General features: G+C 41.7%; 3 protein-coding genes across 3 annotated transcripts; 2 read left to right on the top strand and 1 right to left on the bottom strand.

Moving 5' to 3' along the window:
• Positions 1 to 4,653: 4,653 nt before the first annotated feature.
• Positions 4,654 to 5,295, top strand: LOC117137710. Its single transcript, XM_033299282.1, has one exon. The coding sequence runs from the start codon at positions 4,724 to 4,726 to the stop codon at positions 5,129 to 5,131; it is 408 nt and encodes a 135-aa protein (XP_033155173.1). The 5' UTR covers positions 4,654 to 4,723; the 3' UTR covers positions 5,132 to 5,295.
• A 1,085-nt stretch (positions 5,296 to 6,380) lies between these two features.
• On the top strand, positions 6,381 to 7,410 carry LOC117137709. Its single transcript, XM_033299281.1, has 2 exons — positions 6,381 to 6,897; positions 6,962 to 7,410. The coding sequence occupies exons 1-2, from the start codon at positions 6,397 to 6,399 to the stop codon at positions 7,295 to 7,297; spliced, it is 837 nt and encodes a 278-aa protein (XP_033155172.1). The 5' UTR covers positions 6,381 to 6,396; the 3' UTR covers positions 7,298 to 7,410.
• A 10,867-nt stretch (positions 7,411 to 18,277) lies between these two features.
• On the bottom strand, positions 18,278 to 20,242 carry LOC117138133 (L-lactate dehydrogenase B chain). Its single transcript, XM_033300002.1, has one exon. It carries the CDS (start codon positions 20,197 to 20,199, stop codon positions 19,114 to 19,116), a length of 1,086 nt encoding a protein of 361 aa, XP_033155893.1. The 5' UTR covers positions 20,200 to 20,242; the 3' UTR covers positions 18,278 to 19,113.
• Positions 20,243 to 20,486: the final 244 nt, after the last annotated feature.

Raw genomic sequence — 20,486 nt, 5'->3', positions numbered from 1 at the left:
CTCATTAGCACGCACGACCGTCCGACGGCGGAAGCCAGAAGCCAGCAACAAAGGCAAACGTGCCAAACCAGAGCGACAGAAAGTTTTGCAGCAACTCTAGCTCATTTATTAAGAACAAACATGCACTGAGAACAAAATTTACTTTCTTTCATTAGCGAAATAAAAGAAAGGAATCTTTAACCAAACCAAGAGAAAAAACTCGTCACTTTAAAGTGTCTAAAAGTATGCTGCCAAATATTCCACTTTCATTATTTTTATGAGGGAGAAACTCTAAGATTTATTTTAAATTATAATCACCGTTAATTTTAAATAATTTTATAGTGGATTTTTCGTTTGACTAGTTTTTAAAGGAAAAAATATCGGATAGCTAGATTTAAATTCATTGGAGTTAAGTGCACAAGTGACTTAATTTTAATGAATGGTCTTTGCTATATATTGGTACCTATTTTCTCACAGTGTTGATACACTCACACGCACACACACGTTAATGAAACGTAACTTTTTCATTAAAGTTTCGCTTTCATTTATTAGAAATGTTTCTTGGCATCCCCGTCGCCTCCGCTCCGCCTATCAACCCCTGGGCCACCCCCTGAAAAACATCTGGGCCCTTATCTTTTGTGGCCAGGCTTTCGTGTGTCGTTAACAGTTGTTGGCTAGTTAGTTAGTTGGCATTAGTTAAGTTCGCCATCCACCAATTGGATTGGAAAGTTCTCAGCAGCCAACGAACCATCCCGGCCACGTAAGGCTTCCGACGACCCCCAGAATTGAACTGAGGGACCGACTACTGGCTAAGCGACCAATATTCCATTTGCTGCTGCTGCCGCTGCTGCTTCTGCTGCTGCTGCTGCTGCTGCGTTTCTTTCGCCGCCGCTGCTGCTGCTGCCGCTGCTGCTGCTTTTGCTGCCTGTCGACTGTCTGCGGTTTTCTGTGCGCCTGCTACTATGCGCCGAGTTAATTGGTTTGCAAACAAATTAACCAACGTGGGTGTGTACGTTTCCTAATTAGCAGCTTTTGTAATTAAATATGCCCGCAGCCATTCAGACCGAACGGTAGCGGGGTTGGGGTTTTTGGGGCTTTGGGGCTGGAGGGGCTTGGCCTATAACTATGCGTATGTGTGTGTGTACAATGGCATAACGGTTCATGAGGCGCACAGTGGCGACGCCAGCGGGGGCTAATTAGCACTAACAACATGAGAACCCCTGTTGGCGGACGCCACTGTCGAGTTTCAGGAGGGGGGCACACAACAGGATCGGGTGGTGGCCGTTGGTTAAGGGGGGTTAAGGGGTTGTGCCAGCACACTGACGTCCCAAATGAAAATGCATTTTAATTAGGGGTTTTTGTTGGGTTTTTGTTTCGAGTTGTTGTTGCCGCTGCTCGACTGCTTGCGGTTTCATTCATTAGTTGAATGGAGCCAGAGCAACTCGACAGGGTTGTCGAGCACGCCAAAAGGGATTACTAGGAAAGCTGGCAATAGAAAAAGATACAAATTGCATAATAATTATTTAATTAATTAAAATTAAATCATACTAATTGCTCATTAGCAAATTTTTTTAATTTTATTTATAATTTCTGTTAATTTTTATTTATAATTTATGTGAGCCTGAATTATTTTGTAGTAGGTTTCTAAATATTATTTTCAAAAGGCTTAGCAAAGCAAGATACGTTTTTATATTTATATCGTATCTTTAAAATGTATCTTTACATTTGTCAGAATATTTTTCAAGCCATCCATCACACGCACTTGACAACCCTGACGAGCCCAGACGATAAGCAATCCCAATGGGACATTGAAAAAGAAAAAATGCCTGGTCAGTGAGCGAGGAGGTAGGTCCGCATATAGTGGAAGTTTTGATTGGGCCAAGAGAGATCGGGGCTGGGGGCTTTTTTCGGGCTTAAATGGATGCATAGCACCCACAAGTTTTGCGCTATTCATTAAAAACGCCGTTGTTGTAGTTGCTTTCGTTGTTGTTCAATTGAATTGGAGCCGGGAAAGCAGCCAGCAGGAGGAGAAAAAAAGGGTCCAATTAAAAAGCCACAACAATTAACGAGCCAAGTGAGTTAACTTGGCATAAGTGGAATTTTAATTGGCAACACGAGAGCGAGATGGAGATGCGGATTGGGATTGGGATTGGGATGTAGATGGCCAACGAGGCAGGAGCCGAGTGACTTGCCGAGTGCCGATAAGTGCCAAGGGAGTGGTACTGGAATCGGTGGTGGGGGCTAGTGGGGTACTATGGAATAGGAGGGCGGTGGGGTGTGGTATGAGGGATGGGGGAGCTCGTTATGGGTCTACACAGCAGACTGTCCCGGAGTAGTTAAGTAAATGAGCATTTTGTTCCACTAATGAACACTAATGAATATGCCAGAGACAGCACTTGGATTAAGCCCGGTTGGCACTGTGTATGCGTGTGTATGTGTGTGAGCGTGTGTCTGTGTGTGTGTGTGTGTTTGGGGCCTTTTGTTGGTTCGGGGTTTTTGTGTTGTTAATTAATAAACACGAAGCCTGGGGACCATTGTGTGCATGTACATGTGTGTGTGTGTGTAACTAAGTGTTTGTCTGGTTGTGCGCTCAGTTTTCAAGGGGTTAAAATAAGCAATTAGTTGGATTTTCGAATAGGCGCTCAGCAAATGCGCAGACGACGACGAGGCCAGAAACATTGGAGGCCATTCTGCTCTTCCATCCCAGCCGAAATGAGAAAGTTTCAAACTGTTGCCGTCGCTGCTGCTGCCGGTGCTGCTACCTCTGCCGTCGCTGCTGCCGCTGCTGCTGCTGCTGCTTCTTCTAACGAGGCAGCGGCGCAGGAGTTGGCCGCAGGAGGTGGTGGCAGATAGCGGAGGGACACTAATTGTACGTGGAGGAGGAGGTGGACGTCGAGTCGCCGGCGAGGGAGTCCATGCCGCAGGTAAGCCAGCCACGCATCCAGCGGGAGAGATGGAGGAGGGGATGGAGGAGTATTGGCGGTGCAACAGGTACACGGAGAACAAAACCACAGCACGAAGATCAAAGATCACCAACAAAAAGATACAGGAACTATAACGTCGTAGGTCTTTCATCTATACATTAATAATAAACAAATATTAATTACAATAAAAATAAGTTATTGCTGTTATTTATCAATATAATCATGCAATGTGGATTATTAGGTGGTAATTACAAATATAAAATATTATTAAATATATGTATGATATCAAAGATTATTGAGAATGTTGGTAGTACTAATATCGAAAGAATCTTTAACTAATATTAAAACTTCGATTTAGAAACATTAAATGAACATACCTATCATACATACCAACATACATATCTGTAAGGAAATTGGTAAACATTTTTTCAACATTTTGCATGTAACTATTTGTCGCAGTGTACTTTTCTATGTCGGAACAACCTTTCGTTGTTTGCCTGTGCGAAGCTTAATTGGCAAAACTGATGAGACTAGCAACTAGCCTGGACACGAACCCATGGCGAAAATGAATAATGGCCCGAACACTCATAACTTTGTTTTAATTAAGTTAGTTCGAATGCGAAAACGTCTAGCCAGCATGCATACCGAAACTGGGTATACAAAATATATAAAAAATTCTATAGTATAAAAAAAAGTATAGCTAAATAAATATTTCTTATCTGATTATTTGCTGTGCTTGGAAAGTCAGTAAATTACCTTTAAAGGTTTGTAAAAATAAAATGCAAATTAATACATTTTCCCCATAAACGGTCAACAATATCTCAATTATTTTGCCGTACTTATAAGTGTTATTTATCCAACAGAAATAGATGGGCAAGTCTCCAAAAATAGATATTCTTACAACTAGAATGCGGCAACGATACGATACACATTCTAATTGCGATCCGCCCCCAGAAAAAGTCATATTCGCTGCCGGGTCGAATGAATGAATCACTTTAATCTGCTGGCAATCAAGATATACCTCTGTATTTTACATAAGACACCTATGACAGCTAGGCCACCATAACTCTGCTCCCGAGGCTTCGGGCTCCAAACTGCCATTGAGCCGCCAGACGCGATGACTTTATATGGCCAAGCGCCGAGCGACGCGCTGTTGTCTGCCGCCGATCGAAAATGCGAACCTGCGGAGGAGGTGCACTGAGAGAAATTAAATAGTGCAAAACAAAAATTACATTGTGACATATGCTGTGATAAATATTAAAAGATTAAACTGCTACGAGATGCAAAATAAATTAGTAAACATTTTATTTATGATTTATGATGAAAAAACAAAGTATTCTGCGGTCGGAGTTCCTAACTTTTCCTATAAGGTACGAGACAACAATATATGTACACATGAACGTAACTGAAAGTATTTAAAAAGTGGTTCTAACAGAAATCTTCTTAGACATGCAATGAAAGACATTTACAAATTGTTCCTACTAGATATGTTCATATTTTTATCAGTTCCATTATTTTTTCAACCGTTTGACATTGAACATTTTCTGTCAGTGTCTAAACCCGTTTGAAGCTGTCGGAAGAAACCGCGTTAAGATCCGCGCCCCTGACGTCAGCGATTCAAAATACGAGCAAAACAAATGGAAATCGCGGGGGTCGACTCTCTGCGGCAAATAACAATCATTTACATGACGAGTTTTGCGCTCAAACAAGGTGAAATCATATTTTAGAACAAGACCTGCTCGAAAGCGACTCAATCGTGTTTGTGATCTCGGTGTGAATAGATCAAATTGTTGGAAAACTCAAAAAAACAGATTTCGAAAATGCCACTGCGCAAGAAAGAGGACTATATACCCATTAAGTGCGAGGGCTGGAACGGCAAGTTCGTGTATCCGGATGGAGCTGTTAATAATGTGTCCAAGATACGTCGCCAGAACCAGAACGTGACCAACACCAACAACTTCTACGGATTCAACACGGAACCCATTGTCCTGCCCACCGAATGGGATGGCACCTTCGTGAAGAGCGGCGAGACCCGCATCAAACAGGAGCGCAATCGATCCGATGACCAGGACTACTTTGACTACAATACGGAGCCCACGGTGCTGCCCACCACTTGGAGTGGCGAGTTCGTCAACGATCCCACCGATGTGCGCATCAAGCCGGAACGGAACTTCTCGGATGCCAGGGATTATGCGGAGGCATCCCGATTCAAACTGGTCCAGCACTGAGTGAGATCCCGATCCTCCCGTTTCAATCTAACTAATCCTGCAAATGTTGCGTTTGTTTCGGTTTCGCATTGTAATTGTCGCCTAACCTAAGCGTTTGTTGTATTTTATTTTTTATGATATTTATTCGTATACTTAATAAACCATAGCAAAAAAAAGCACTGAAATACTAGAAAGTTCCGTTTCGCAATCGCCTTGGTAGTTTTGCAGTGGGCGGTGGCAATAATTAGTGACCTTTTATGGACAATAATTCGATCAGGTTTGCAATTTCATTTAAATAGCAAGGTATATCGACTTATTATCGATCAGATATCCATTACAGCTAAAAAAAAAGTGCGAGAAAGAATTTTCAAACTTTTTATTGAAAATCGATAAAAATTGGCAAGAAAAATAATAAAATTAATAAGAAAAAAAAAATTTTTTGAAAATTGTGGGCTTGCCTGCTTACTTTTACTTAGTAAGTGGTAATAGGTATAATTATAATATTTACTGAGATCAACAACAAAATGGGGATTGCCTTTTATGAGGTGTACGGAAAACATCTATTAGATTAAAAATCCCATCGATGCATCATCCAGTGATAATACTTACATACATTCATTATGTCGCGATTAAGAGTGTGAATCCCCTCTGAATTGACCTTTTAAAATACAACTACTTGCAAATTAAAAAATTCATTGAGGAACTCATTTTCAAAACTGCTCTACACTTTGTACAATCTTTTCAAGTTGGAAAAACGCTGATATTTCGAAGTTATCGCACAACTTATTAGGTTGTTACAAAATAAATTAAAAATTTTTGCAAAATATTTACTTCCTGACCAGACCCAACAAAGGGAATGTTCTTGCCATTTTGTAGAATGATATTTTGAAACCATTCATACAATTACCTTGGGCCGGTTTTGGGTGAGTCCCCAATCTATAAAAACTTCCTTATTGACAAAATTTGACGTTCCCATTAAATAACCTTGTTTAGAGCTTTAAGTTGGCAAACGTAATTAATTTTTAACTTTTCGCCTATAAAAGACTCCGATAAGAGGATACCCACAGAAATTCTTAGGAACAACGGCCAAACCTTATGTAAACAATTCTTGAGTTGAAAAGTAAATGAAAGCCAATTAAATATAGAGGCGGATTTCGGAGCTTGCAAATAAAATTCATTATGGGGCAGCTGATACGACGACTTTTGCAGGGGAAGTACGTAGAGTGATAAGAAAGTAGAGAGTATATATAAACAGAGGCTCCCCAATCGTTCGGCACACAGTCAAGATGCAGAGCTTTCTGGGAGTAGCAATCATTCTGGCTCTTCTGAGCCTGGTGGCCAGTCAGGCGCAGAACAGCTCCCAGTCCATGGATCTCTATATACTCCAGAATCAGCGGCAGTATGACGCGAAGATCAAACAGCTGGCAGATGAGTTAGCCAACTTTAAGCAGCTATTTCAGAAGCAAATCAATGCCCTGGATGTGCAGGCGGATTCGATGCAACTAAAGCTGGAACAAGCCTCCGCCCATCTGGATCCCATTATCCTGATCGATTCCTGGAGCAAACAGTGCGTTCAGAACTATAGTGTTACCATACCCACGATCACCGTGGCCAGGGACTCCATTATCAAGTGCAAGGAAAGTATTAGTGGCATTTTAAATGCACCTGAGAGCACCTACAACACCCTGAACAACTACTATAAAAATAACGTGAAGAACGGGTTGGCGCAATGCCTAAAACTGCATCCAACTGCCCAGTTAAATTACACGCTCTGTGTAACCAAGGTGGTAAGTACTACAACTATCCATATGGGTAAGAGCAGAATACTGAGCTTTCTTTTTACACTTGCAGATTGGTGATGCCAATAAGTACACCATTACCACACAGAATACTTTCAATACCAACCTGAAGAATTCCGAGTGCACGGCTGATAGTCGCATTAGGAGCTCCTGGCAGTGCTCCTTTGGCCAGGTGTACTCTATTACCTCCAAAGTGGAACTGGCGCTGCAACTCATCGACTCCTGCATATCCAATAAGATAATCTGCGGATCTTTTGAAGGGGAATCGTGTCCGAATAAGTCATACGTTTCTCTGTCGGAGATCAATCCTCGCAACGATACCATCCGGAATCCCTTCAAGTTTGTAACCAATGATATGAGCTGTGTTGAGGTCCTGATCAGCAATTAAAGTATCAAGTATCCTTACATAAATCTAATTCATTCGAGTGAATGAAAATATACAGCATTTATTAATTTGTATAGCTTTCGATGTTTAAATAAATATAAATATTATTAACAGCATTGTAAATATGTACTTTGCTCTATGGAGATTTGATAAGAATACTTGAAGTGCTCTTTCCAGAAGTGAATTCATAAAAATATATAAACTAAGTAGGTTATTTAGCAAAGCTAAGATAAATAAGTACATAAAGTTGAAATGATTTAATAGCCTTTTTAATTAGCACCAAAAACTGCCAGCTGGGTAAACATGGCGAACTTTTATTGTTTATGAAGTCTATACCTATAGCACCACCTGCTCCATCCAAAATAAAAAGCCTCATCACTTCGATTATAAATTTTGCAATAAAAGAAAAAAAGGAAAGATGCCAGTTCCAACCAATCCACCAGGAGCCCAGAATCATTTCAGTGGACTCTTGAGTACCAACGCCAAATAAGATGACAAACTGGATTTGGACCTTTTTCAGGTACCCGCACGAACCATTTCTGGAATTTGAGCCACTCAAAGGGACCGACCGTGTCAACATTCCAAGCCTTAGAAATAATTCCCAGAATTTGGAGTCACATAAAACCAGAGATCGCTTTGTGTGTGGGTTTTCATTCTAACTTAAGCCACATTCCCCGATTCCACCATCTGGATGGCAGATGCGTGAGAACAAAGATCGGCACAGGCTAAAGAAAATCGTGGTTGGTGCTGTCCCAAAACCATGAAGAGATCTCTTGACACGGGCTGACCGTGTGAAATATTCGAGATGCTTGGGAAACCTTGAAAAATTTGTAATGGGCTGACAGAAAAATTAGCACGCCACTCCAGGAAATCTAAGGAAAATGGCATAGAGCAGGTAGCTAGCACATGCCTATCTCTGGGAAAATTCGTGAGAATTTGCTGTCCGTGATCCTTTCTTTGTTGGCCCTTTTGGGATGTTATGTGAAAATGCATTTTCAGCGTGTGAAAATGTTCAAAATTGCTTATAATTTGTTAAGTTTTCGATCAGGAAATCAGAAACGAAAACTGCATTTGCTGGAAAATCTCGAAATCTTCAAGGAATTGCAGGTAGGACCTGTTGCATAAGAAGAAAAGGTAATGATACTGATCCTTGATCTTTTAAAAATCGTGAGAATTCTTAAAATTTGAAGACATCCCTGAAGAATCATGTAATAGGCCCTCAGCAATTTCGGTAGCATTTGAAGACAAGACAAGCCGAAGAATTCTACCTGCATGCGGCATGGGAAAGTGCAGCTGAAATCTTTTCTAAAAAGAAGACCTCCCACATAAAAAGAATCATAAAAAACGGGATGCCCTAAGAATTCGAACATGCAGCTGGTGAAGCTGTGGGAAATGCGATCTCTACATCTGTTCCGATCGTGTGAATTTTCCAAAATTGTTGTGTAAATGGAAAACTCTTCTACCAGGGCAGCAGCGAAAATGATAGCATTACCACAGAGTTTTCCCAAAAGAATCTCTACCTGTTGCTCCAGACTGGAAAATGCAGCTGAAAATGCAGCACGGTACAAAGGAGCACCCTTTTTCCAAGAAACCTGTTGATTTCACATGGAAACCTCCCCGCCTTTGTTTAAAAAACGGTCTTTCTAAAAATTAAGATCTATTCAGTTGCAACCACTGCAGCTGTGGGAAAATTTTCATCTGCTTTTGGTCCTCCAACAGTTTGTCTACCGTGTGAATTTTCCGCGCCAGATGTTCACAATGTAAACATTGCCACCAGGCAAACAGGAAAAACAGCAGAACGTGCCACTGAGTTTTTCCGATGAGAGATCGAACGATCTTATACCTGCTGAAGGGTCCTGGGAACCAGCAGATGTTACGAATCACACGATGATACGGCTTTTCCTGCAACCTGTTGCATGGGAAAGAAAATAAATGCATTTTAAATACATTTGTAATGCAGCCTGGGCAGATGTGGGAAAATGCATCTGCCGGCCGTGTGAAAATTGCAGCTTAATCAAGAAAAATCAATATTCGTGTACCAGGCAAACATGAAAAACAGCAGCACACTCCACATAGTTTTTCCGAAGGAATGTTACCTGAAGTGGAGTCCTGGGAAAGTGAAGATGGATTGAGATGGAGATGGAAAATGCGTTTCCTGTGACCTGTTGCTTGGGAAAATAATTAAACAATTTACGTAGTTTAAAAAGGTTTAGGAAAATTTGTTTACTTAACCGTGTGAAAAATTCAAGCTATTCGGGAAAATTTAATTAAATAATACCAGGCGAACATACAAATTGTAGGACGATTGCATTAGTTTTCCGAAAAGGAGTCTACCCAAGAACGAGTCCTGGGAAAATGTAAGTGGCACGGAGCACACGATGTTGCATTCCTGCTGCCTTTTGTTTGGAAAACCGAGGAAAATCCGTCGATGGTGATCAATTCTCATGTATCGTGCGACCTTACATGGTTCGGGCCAAACAAATAGTTTTTTAAAGGAATGTTACCTGAGTCCTGGGAAAGTTGTGATAGTTCATTTTCATCCTAAAACCTGTTGCATGGGAAAATAAAAGGCGGTCGTGTATTTTTTCCCATGCAGATTGTAAACCTAATATATCTGATCGTGTGAAAAATTGTGTAAATTACAAAAAAATCAATATTCATTCACCAGGCAAACATAAAAACGTACAGGACTCTCAACGCAATTAAGGACTTGTCTTGCATAGAAGATATTGGAAAATGTGCATAGTTAAAGCAAATTTGTGGCAAATAGTTATAGCATACTTTTCAACTGTATCAAGTGAAAAATTTAATCAGCAAAAGTGAAATTTTAAGGACCAAGCGAACATAAATAGAAGCAACACAATAGAAATGAAAACCCTGTCTTCCATTCCTTGGAAAATTTTGATTTCGAGTGTGTAAGAAATTAAAGAATATTTAACCCCTTAACGAAAATCCTACCAGGACAACAGAATTAGCAAAGAGGTACAAGCAAAATAATTTTCAAAAAACCAAGGCAAACTATAAATATTTCATGGGAAAATCGTATATCTGCCATCGTGGGAACAAACTTCAAGTGGTGGTGGTGCCTGACAATTTTCCAGCAGGACAACAGAAAGGACAGCACGCGCTCTGAGCCGCAATTCAAAATAAGTCCCAAAATAATTTCTAAGAACTCAGCAACAGGCCAAGGAATTACCACTTGTAAGATTGAGGAAAGATCGCATTCTTGGGAAAAATTATTTATCAACCGGAAGTGATATAGCTTACACTTCAAATTACATTTCCGTTTTTTTTACTTAATTGAAACTAAAATCCGTAAAATTCGACAAGATTCAAGAAGAGCAACAGGCAATGATCTATAAAAAAGGATCCTGGGAAAAAATCTTTGGAAGTTAGTTGTTTAATTTTTATGGGAAAAGATGTTGTGAGAAAATTGCTCAAGTGGCTGTAAGATTAAGGACTTTCTAACAGGACAACAGGACTGTGGGCAAGTGTCCATACAGGTTTCCCAGGCTGAAACCATATTCTTTGCCAACCGGACGAACATATGGCATTTGGAAGGATCACCTGCAGGACTACGAAAGCGGAATCATAATCTTAGGTTACGCCTATTTTCAACCGGAAATGATCTTTGTTTACACCAAAGGTCATTTCCACGATGAAAATGGATGGATAAAAAAGGGACCGGAAGATCTTTAGTAGCACACTCCAAGGCTGAGTTTTCCTGGGAAAATGAAAGAACGTGGGAAACGTTTCCCGGTGGTGGTTAAATCTATGGATTCTCTAACAGGAAAGCAGGAAACTGGCACGTGTCTTACAACGATCATCCTCATGACCAAAATCTGGTGAAATATTTACCGGATGGCATGTTAAAGAACACCTGCAGGATAACGGTAATAGGAAATGCCTTCTGTTACCACTTGAAATCCTATTTTTCAAACAGGAAATCGATTTCTGATCTTACGGATTCCATTTCCTGTACCAGCTTCCGTTTCTTTTAAAAAATAAGCATTTATTATTTGACATGCATTTGTGGGATCTTTTTTATGACACGTTTTTTTTCGGATCTTTTTATGCTGCTCTTTTTCTTGGAACTCCACATGCCACATGCTAAGATTTTTGGGATAGGCGTGAGAACGAAATCGGCTTAATTAGTCGGTTTCTACTAGGCAAACAGCATCCGTAAGGCAATGAACTGATTTCAACATTCCCGACGGACACATGATACGCGAAACCTTAGGATATCTTTGATCTTTTTATGGATTCCTTTGGGTTCGTTTGGCCCGCATGTTCTCCGATTCCCCGAAGGCGTGAGAATGCGGGCTATATATGGAATACTAATTAGTTTTCAATATCATCAGGCAAGCAGCGAGCAACAGTTGGGTAGGATTCCTCCTGGGAGTCCTTGTTCTTCCAACGAACTTTATATGCAAATTGAATTAAAGCATCATCGCTTCAATTAAATCCGATACCAGGCAAACAGTTTCGCCAGAAAGCGAATCTCACCTTTCCAGGATTAGCTATCGCCGTCTTACCTATGAGGTTTATTATAAGGTAGTAGTTCAAAACTACCACCAAACTATTGAGCTACAAGAAGGCATTCCTTCTCTTTCTCCTTTTTGTTAAGACGTTTGCAACCCTCGTGATTTGGACTGCAGGAGGAGTGAAGATTACGCAACAACACCTTATAAATGAGGGTTGAATTGCCTTCATTCATAAGAAAGTAAGAAGTCGTGCCAAGTCTTGGCTTCCATTAGGGGAACAGCAGATTCATACGTCTCCCAAAGAGCATCTTCAACTGGATTGAATCCAAAAGAGGGTTGAAACTGTCACCTTCTATAAGCGGCTTTCAGTAAACCAAAGACAACAATTCAAAAAATATATTTAACAAATACCTCGATCGAAAATCTTTCAGCTAATGTGGGCGTAATCCTTTCGCTGCAGGTAAAATTCCTTGCCTCGAGCGTGAGAATTTCAATCAATATTTTTTGGTTTAGCAACAGGCGAACAGCAAAAAGAGCCAGCATCCCTGCCTTTCCCATATCTTCATTTTCTGTTTTTTACGCACAGAGCGTGTGAACGAAGACCCACAAAAAACAAGAAAGAACGTTGCAGTGGAATGATACCGACTATTAGTTACCTAGTTCTAATCGTGAGTTACAAAATATTACTTTTTTAAGATATTAATCCTACGCCTTAAGAAAGAAATTGTACGAGTATAATTGTAGAATACAATATTCTTAAAACAAACATTTTTTTAAAAATTATATTACTATAGAGATTGAAAAATAACAGAACTTACAGGATCCTACACCTGCTCACCATCCATCCATATACCCCTGTATTTTAATATTGCTGGGTACTCCACGAAAGCGAAACCCCAAAAACCAACAAAAACGAGAGTCGAGGATCGCGTGGGAATAAATGCCGCACCGCCAGGCAGACAGAGAAGGAATGGAAAGGAATGTAACGTATTTTTTCCCACAGCTCCTGCAGATAGGCATCTCCCTGTGGGACTGCGACTCTCCGCACTCTCCATAAAATTATATGCAGAGGCCTAAATTAGTTGTTAATTGTTTCCCTGTCCCTTTTTTCGCTTTGGCATGTGCTCGCGTGAGAACTACGAATCGAAGCATTGGAAAAGGGACCAGGAGCGCAGAAGAATATGATGGTTGCGTCCACTTTCCAGCTCTACTCCACTCCACTGGTTGCAGTTGCTCTTAACGAGATCCTCGATCGTTACGTTAAACGGATGTGGACTCTGTGGAACGGGCGTGTGTGTGTGTGTGAGTGTTTGCGGAGGGCCTTAAGGTCTGTCTGGTTGGCTGGTCGCGGTTCGCTGTGTCAACATCGTGTGGGAAATTCTTGGCCATTATCCGTTACAAGAACGAATGTTCTCTGCCGAGAGCGAGTGATCGTGAGAACTGTTTATGCTCAAGCGAAGATCTCGACCAGGAAGGCAGAAAGTCAGCAGAGGTTGAGATGAGACCGACTAAAGACACGAGTTAGGCAAATTAATACAAGACTTTCGCCGGGCTCTTCAAATGTTGTAAACAAAGTTAAAACATTTTGCGATGCGAAAGTTAATAAATAAATATTTAGGTTATACAGAAAGAAACTTTAAGAGTTACACATATTTATTTATATAATTGTGCTACTGACCTATATTCTCTTATATATGCTGCGGGTTCTGGGCTGCAATTTCGACCAAGTAAAGTATATGTATGTATTCTTGATCGGGATCATTAGCCAAGTCCATGACTGCGGTTTATAACAGCTGGAAGAACTTTAAAGAACTTAGCATTCTGTCTTGTTATTAATTTATATGTATTGTACTAGTTAAATCAATATCCAATGGTGGCTTTTTTCTAAAAAAGTCTCTCAAAAAGTGTACTCTGCTTTCAATACTCTGACTGCCAAGTATACAGTTCGTATATATTCCATAAGTTTTGGAAAAATGCATTCCAATTCCAACCGCATCATTAAGTAATTCAATTACGCACAAGCCAGCAATCATTTTCCCCTTCCAGCGCGAAATCAAATTCAACTTCAACCACCGGCAATAAGGGAACTGAAAAAGAAACGCCAAAGAAACACGAGTTCCAAAAACATCTTCTCGTCGTGCTACAAACTCTGTTTTCCTGTTCGGTCCCAAGACATTTACAAGCATCAAATTTCAGACAAAAGGAACTCGAAGACCTTAAGAAAGTGTGGCACGTGCCACAGAGTTTCAACCCCGCAGAGTATACCTTCCACACATGTACAACTAACTCTCCAATCAACCAGTTGCTTGCTAGGCTACCCTGCGTTCCTGTCCCTTTGACAGCCAATTAGCGATCATCAGCCAAGATTATCAACTGGAAAATTATAGGGTCTCAAATGGCCCGCGGCAAAGGAAACGCCCCTCTCGGCCGCACTCTCCATATGGATCGGATCGTCATGAAACGCGATCGTGGTGTGTGGTAAGTATGTTTAAGCGACTTAATGAACCCTGATGTTTGTCACGATAATTTCATGTTTTTCACTAGGCTCACAGCGAAGAAAGGAGGGTCTACGCAGTGCTGCCCCTGCCTACCAAAGACCCGCATAATGGTCTTCGACACGCATCGAATTACAATAGCCCATGATTGGACCCAAGAGAATCATTCAAGTGCGAAGAGCGGAGAACTAGCTCTACCCTCCTGACAGCCTGTTCCAATTTCACGCCGTATTAAAATAAACAGGAAGCTGTCGTTCTCAATCATGGCAATTTGCGTGTGTAGAAAGTAGGGATACAAAGTGTTTCTTCAAGAAAGGGAAGGAAGTCGGTTCTTGGGTTTCTTGAACTGCCTTCGTACCAATTCTGCTGACCTGATCAAAATCAATTAGCAAAACAAACAAAAAACCCATCCATCAAATCCAAAGCCTTTTGTTGTGCTGACTTCCAGGAACTCCAGGAACTTTGCCTCGGGCCATCGCCTGCGGCTTAAAGTGCAATCAAGCCGAACCTCACGATCAGGGCAACAGCATCCCAGCCAGCTGAGATTTTTGGCCAGGAATATGTGCTCTGCTCAGTTACCTGGCCTACCTGGTGAAGTTGTATGAGCTCGTCTTCGCCGTTCTGTTCGCCCATTCGAATGATACAGATTTAAGCCTTTGGCTGTCTTGTCTGCCGGGGATTTGCGGTGATCATGGGCCCCGAGGGCTCAACCGCAAACAGATCGTGGGAAAAGGTCAGGCACAAGCGAAAGCATCTTGGGAACCACGTGTCACGATCCATTGTTTGTCTAATCTCAGAGATCATAAGTCATAATTAGAAAACTGCCGAAGCATGCATAAAGTGTAGCAAACGAACAGGTGAACAGAATGCGCAGTTAGGCGAACGGAGTGAATCTACAGGTAGCTAGGTAGCCAGGTACCCTCATCAGTTTATGAGCAACCTCATCAGCAGCATCCCATTATTATGTTGCCATGATTGCCACTGATGCGCATCGATGCATAATTTTCGAACAGGTTCACAGCAACCTTCAGGAGGCCAGCCAGGAGATGAAGAAAGTGCCCAAAGGCAGGGGAGCATCGCTCGATGATGGGAAAAATCAGTGGAGCGCACTCGTGTGTATCCAGGGAACAGGTTAGCAAGAGTTTTAGGCCAACGATCGCAGCAGGAGATCAACACCCGCCGAAGATGAGAATTTCCAAGTGCGACCTCGTTTTGGTGGGATTCTCCCACGGATGTGTTTGTCTTTGGATGAAAATCAAGGAACCGTAACCATGGCCGCAAAGACGAATAGGCTGCCATGAAATGTGGACTCAAAATGTGCAGCATCTTTTCCAAAGATTAGATGACCTTTTCGTGGCTCAACTTTGACCTGCCGTCTGCTTGTGACATTTCTTGTTTGCCTGTTCGAATGCTACAATTTAAATATTTATATCTTCACTTTGTGCAATGATAGGAGTTTGATTAACTTACACTTATGTAAATCACATGCATAATGTTATAATGTATATGGAACATATGATAAAGGTATTTTATGATCGATTTGGAACAGAATGGTTCAGAATGTATTGCGATTTCTAGATTCTAACCTTATCCCAAAACTCTGAGAACCTGTTTAAATGCTACACTTTTGTGACCTTTGACTCAATTTCTAAACAAGCAAAGGTCAGGCCGAGTGGTGTGCAGCATCAGTAGTGGAAAAGTTTTTCCTGGAAAATATGATTGTGAAAACCAGTGAAGCGAAGAAATTTTTCCACAATTAAGCAGGTGAACATAATTCTTAAATAGTCACTGGAAAATGATTCTTCTAGCATAAAGATTTCCACTCAATCTTTCACTTTTAAAAGATGTGTTTATATATTTGAAAATTGTGAAAACCAATGAATCGTGACCAAGCCAGAAAATTCGAACAGGCCTACATAAATACCACGCAGAAATCTCACGGAAAAACAACCTGAATAAGAACCAGATTTCTATAGAAAACACATAAGGACCCACAGAATATACCTGTAGATAATTCCCAATTACCTTGGTAGTTAGATATTAGTTTTTCCAGATTTGTGTCCTTTTTCTTGTTCTCCTGTTACATTGCTACAGTTTTGAGCATCCTAACCCTTTGATTTGAGAACATATTTTGAGATAGGCTTACGGAAGGAAGATCATTATGGTTATATAAGATCACATATATGTATCATTTCAACAGGCTCACAGCATTTAAGAATGATTCTGCATTTATGTATGCTATGGATTTTAGCAAATACAGGTAGAAAATCACCGAAGTGCAACATCCTGCACCAAAATACCAGGCATTCAAACGGAGGCCTAAAATCAATAGCCAAAAAATACAAAAACTGGTTCTCAAGAAGAATCAGAATCAAGGAATCAGTCAGGCATTAAGAACTGGCTCAACTTAACAGGTAAGCAAAGATATAGAACAGAATCCAACGAATAAATTCGATTTTAAATCCACAAAAATTAAAATGAGATGCAATAAAAAGAGTTAAAAGTCACAAAAACTATAGCATTCGAACAGGTTTTCAAAAATTGTAGAAGGCAGACACGAGAAGTGTGTGGGTGCATCGGTAATCCCTAAGGAAGTTCAATCATTGAAAATCACTGAGCTGTGACCAAACGGATTAGGCGACCAGGCCAGCATCAATAACCAATGCCAGATTTAGGCGGAAAATCTGTACGGAAAACTATTTCAGGGGTCAAAGGGCAGTTCTGGGAAAAAATCACTGGATCGTGACCAAGCAGATCATTGGAGCAGGTTGGCAGAAAATCAAGGAGGCGAATGCCTAACTCTACAACAGAGCAATGGAATGGGCGATGATAATCTACCCTAATCCCATTCAGAAGATCACTGAAGTGTAGCCAAGCCAAACAGGCTGACAAAATTGATAGTAGGTGTATGTCGTGCCACGGATAACTGCATCCAGCATCCGAAACGAAAACGAAAACGCAGCGCACCCAAATCTCTCATGCATTTGTTAAATATAACCCAGAGCCCTCGGCTGTGGGAAAAATCCATGGCGTTGCACTTGGTTGCACTGGATGCAACGGATGCATCGGATGCAGGCTGCTCTGGCTGTTTGCCTGTTCGAAGGTCACACTCGGATGCACATCGAAAATAGAGGATGGCATGTGCGGGCCAATCAGTGTGGGAAAATGGTGGGATATGGTTCATAGCACCATGTAATTTGAAAAAATCCAGGCGGCCAGATTCACGGGGAAGTCCCCCTGATCGAGTACACTCACTGCGGTCAGTATGTCAACACACACGTGCTGCACGATCATCCCACGCAATTCCGAAAACACATGTGAAACTGTCGCATTTCAATAGGTCAACAGCAAATTGAGTAGGTTTCCAATTTTTTCGAAGATTTTGTATCTTACGACACGCAGTCTAGAATTTATGTAGGCCTATTCGTAGTTGCGCAATCAAAACAAACAAATAAACATTTGTCATGCTCCGTGGGGGTCTCTTCATAAATTTTTGGGTGATTTTGGGGGAAAACTGTAGCATTTCAACAGGCAAACATAAGGAAATAGAAAAAACAAAATGAAGACCCGAAAATCTATTAGCAGGTAGCTGGAAAATCAAACGTTGGTGCATACTTTCTTCACGCACTGTGCGCCTGGTGAATTTCCATTAGGCAAACAAACAGCTAAATTGTGTTAAGCATTCTCCATTTATTTAAACAAATTTCACGGGAAAGGCAGGAGGGCCTGCGTGGGCGTGTCTTTGCATTCACCAACTAGCAACAATAGCCCAAAAAACCAAATCGTAGCGGAACATTTTCCCAGACGATGCAACGAGGCGTTGAAAATCTACGTGTTTCGTGGGAGTTCCACCTGCCCAACTTCTGATCGCCTGGTGGTGTGTTACACTTGGCTACACTTGCATCCATTGGATGGGATGCTGCATAATCTTGGCGTGTCGCAACCCCGGGTCAACCAACCAGCCACTTGATTCGCTTCGTCGCTTCGCCACCAAAAATAATAAAAATAATGGTGGAGCGGAACGCGATCGCTGATCGCTGCTGAGATTCGTGGGCGCCTGCTACAATCGTAGACCTTGGCTCCAAAAGTTGCGCAACATAGGGCCCCAAACATCTTAAGACTCCACATTTCTTTGCCGGAGCTCATCAGCTGCTTTCTCATTGCGCTGTTCACCTATTCGTTCCGAAGACCTTTGACTTTCGATTTTTCTTGATCGTCCTGCCCCAAGACCTTGGGATCCAAAATCTTCAAAAGAATTGTCACTTCACCATGCGATATAAATCATAATTTTTGGAAAAATTACAAAATTTTCGACGTCTACGAACAGGGTCACAGAAATGCTAGCAAAGATTTCTTGTATCTCTGCATTTTTTTAGCTCTTCTACAAAACATTCGTGTGTGTGTGCATCTCACTTGCTCCAGCTGAAAGTGGGAAAGGGCGAAGGGCTTGCCTACTCGCTCCCACAGCTGGTCTTCTGCGGTTTTCACTTTCCACTTGAGATTTGGGTGTGGTTTTTATGGGCTATTTCCAGTCAGAAGTTCCTTTTTCGTTTTCAATTTCCTATTTATTGGGCTCTCGTAAAAAGGTATAATATGTATCTGGATATGTACATACTATATAACAATGTGGTTAACATTCTATCTCTTCACTGGTCTACATTTTCCAGAATATGTACATTTCCAAAAAGTATTCGTTTGCGATATAAATATTTCGGAACAACAAATAAACCATTAGTATAATTTTTTTTCGTAGAATCCTTCAGTAGCTCAGCTACTAAAGAATTCCTGGATTAAAACTTCTTAAAATCCAGTGACTTGGCCAATCCAATCCAATCATGAATCAAATACTCAGAGAGCATTGGGCCTCCAGAAGGATGTTGGCGGAGGCCATCAGCTTGCTTTGCTCCACATCCGTGAGGGGCAGCTCGAAAACGTGACTGATGCCACCCGAGGTGACCAAGCAGGGCAGCGATAGCACCACGTTGTCCTGGATGCCACTTAGGCCTTTCATGTCCGTGCCCACGCATGCGATCTTTCCCTTCCCGCCGGACATTGCCTGCACGATATCCGCACAGGTGAGCGCAATGGCCCAGTTGGTATAGCCCTTGGTTTTGGCCACCGCCAGTCCGCCGGTGGTGACTTGCTTGTTGATCTTCGCCCAGTTCTCGGGATCATCGCCGCAGGCCAGGTTCTTCACCACATCATTCAGCCGGATGCCGGCAATGGAGACACTGGACCACACTGGAACCGCACTGGCGCCATGTTCTCCGATCACATAGCCGTGAACCTGAGACGGAGGCAATCGAAGTCGATTTGCGATCAGGTTGCGGAACCTCACCGTGTCCAGGTGACAGCCAGTGGTGAAGCAGCGATGCTTTGGTAGATTGGTAATTCGCTGGACGGCATAGGTCATAACATCGGCAGGATTCGAGATGATAATGAAGGTGGCATCGGGACTGAGATCCACCAGTTTGGGCACCGCCTTCTTCAGGATTTCGACGGTCTTTTGCATTGCAGCCAGGCGAGAACGATCCTTGCCGGAGGGCCGAGCTCCCGCCGTAATGATCACCACATCGGAATTCTTGGAGTTGGTACTATCGCCGCAGGGCACCACCCGAGCATCGTTTAGAAAGGCGGATGCGTGCTGAAAGTCCAGTGCCTCCGCTTGGGCCAGTTCGTAGTTAATGTCCAGGATGACCAGGTTCTTGGTGAGATTCCGGAGCAACAGCATGGCACTGATCGCCGTGCCCACCTGACCGGCGCCAACTACACTGATCTTCGAAATGCGCGGGCGCTTGAACTGCTTCATGGGCTTCATCGACTTGGCGAAGCAGGACTTGGCCGACTTGGTGGACATGGCTTTAGTATTCCATGCTTTGGCCCGGAAATGCGCCATATTCAGTCGCATCAGCTGACGTAGTGTCATTTTTTAATTTTGAATTTTGAAACCGAAAAGGGAATACTGGAACTAAGCCTACGGATATTTTTAGTATCGCATTTTCAAGATACTTACTACCTCTTTGTTAAGAACTAATCCTTACATTTGCTTAGATTAACTTGTGCAAAATGCTTAACAACTTTTTTGATTTCTTATTTTTGATATGAGTTATTTAGGTTACAATTAAAATGTTATCCATCTACGATTAGGTTTACATACAATTTAATTTGTATTTAATTTATTTAATTTATATGAATTTAAAGGCATACTTTTAG

Source organism: Drosophila mauritiana, chromosome 2R (assembly GCF_004382145.1).
Source record: "Drosophila mauritiana strain mau12 chromosome 2R, ASM438214v1, whole genome shotgun sequence".
NCBI classification, from domain to species: Eukaryota; Metazoa; Arthropoda; class Insecta; order Diptera; family Drosophilidae; genus Drosophila; species Drosophila mauritiana.
Note: the sequence above shows the minus strand (reverse complement) of the source record. Positions and strands in the feature narration are given on the sequence as shown.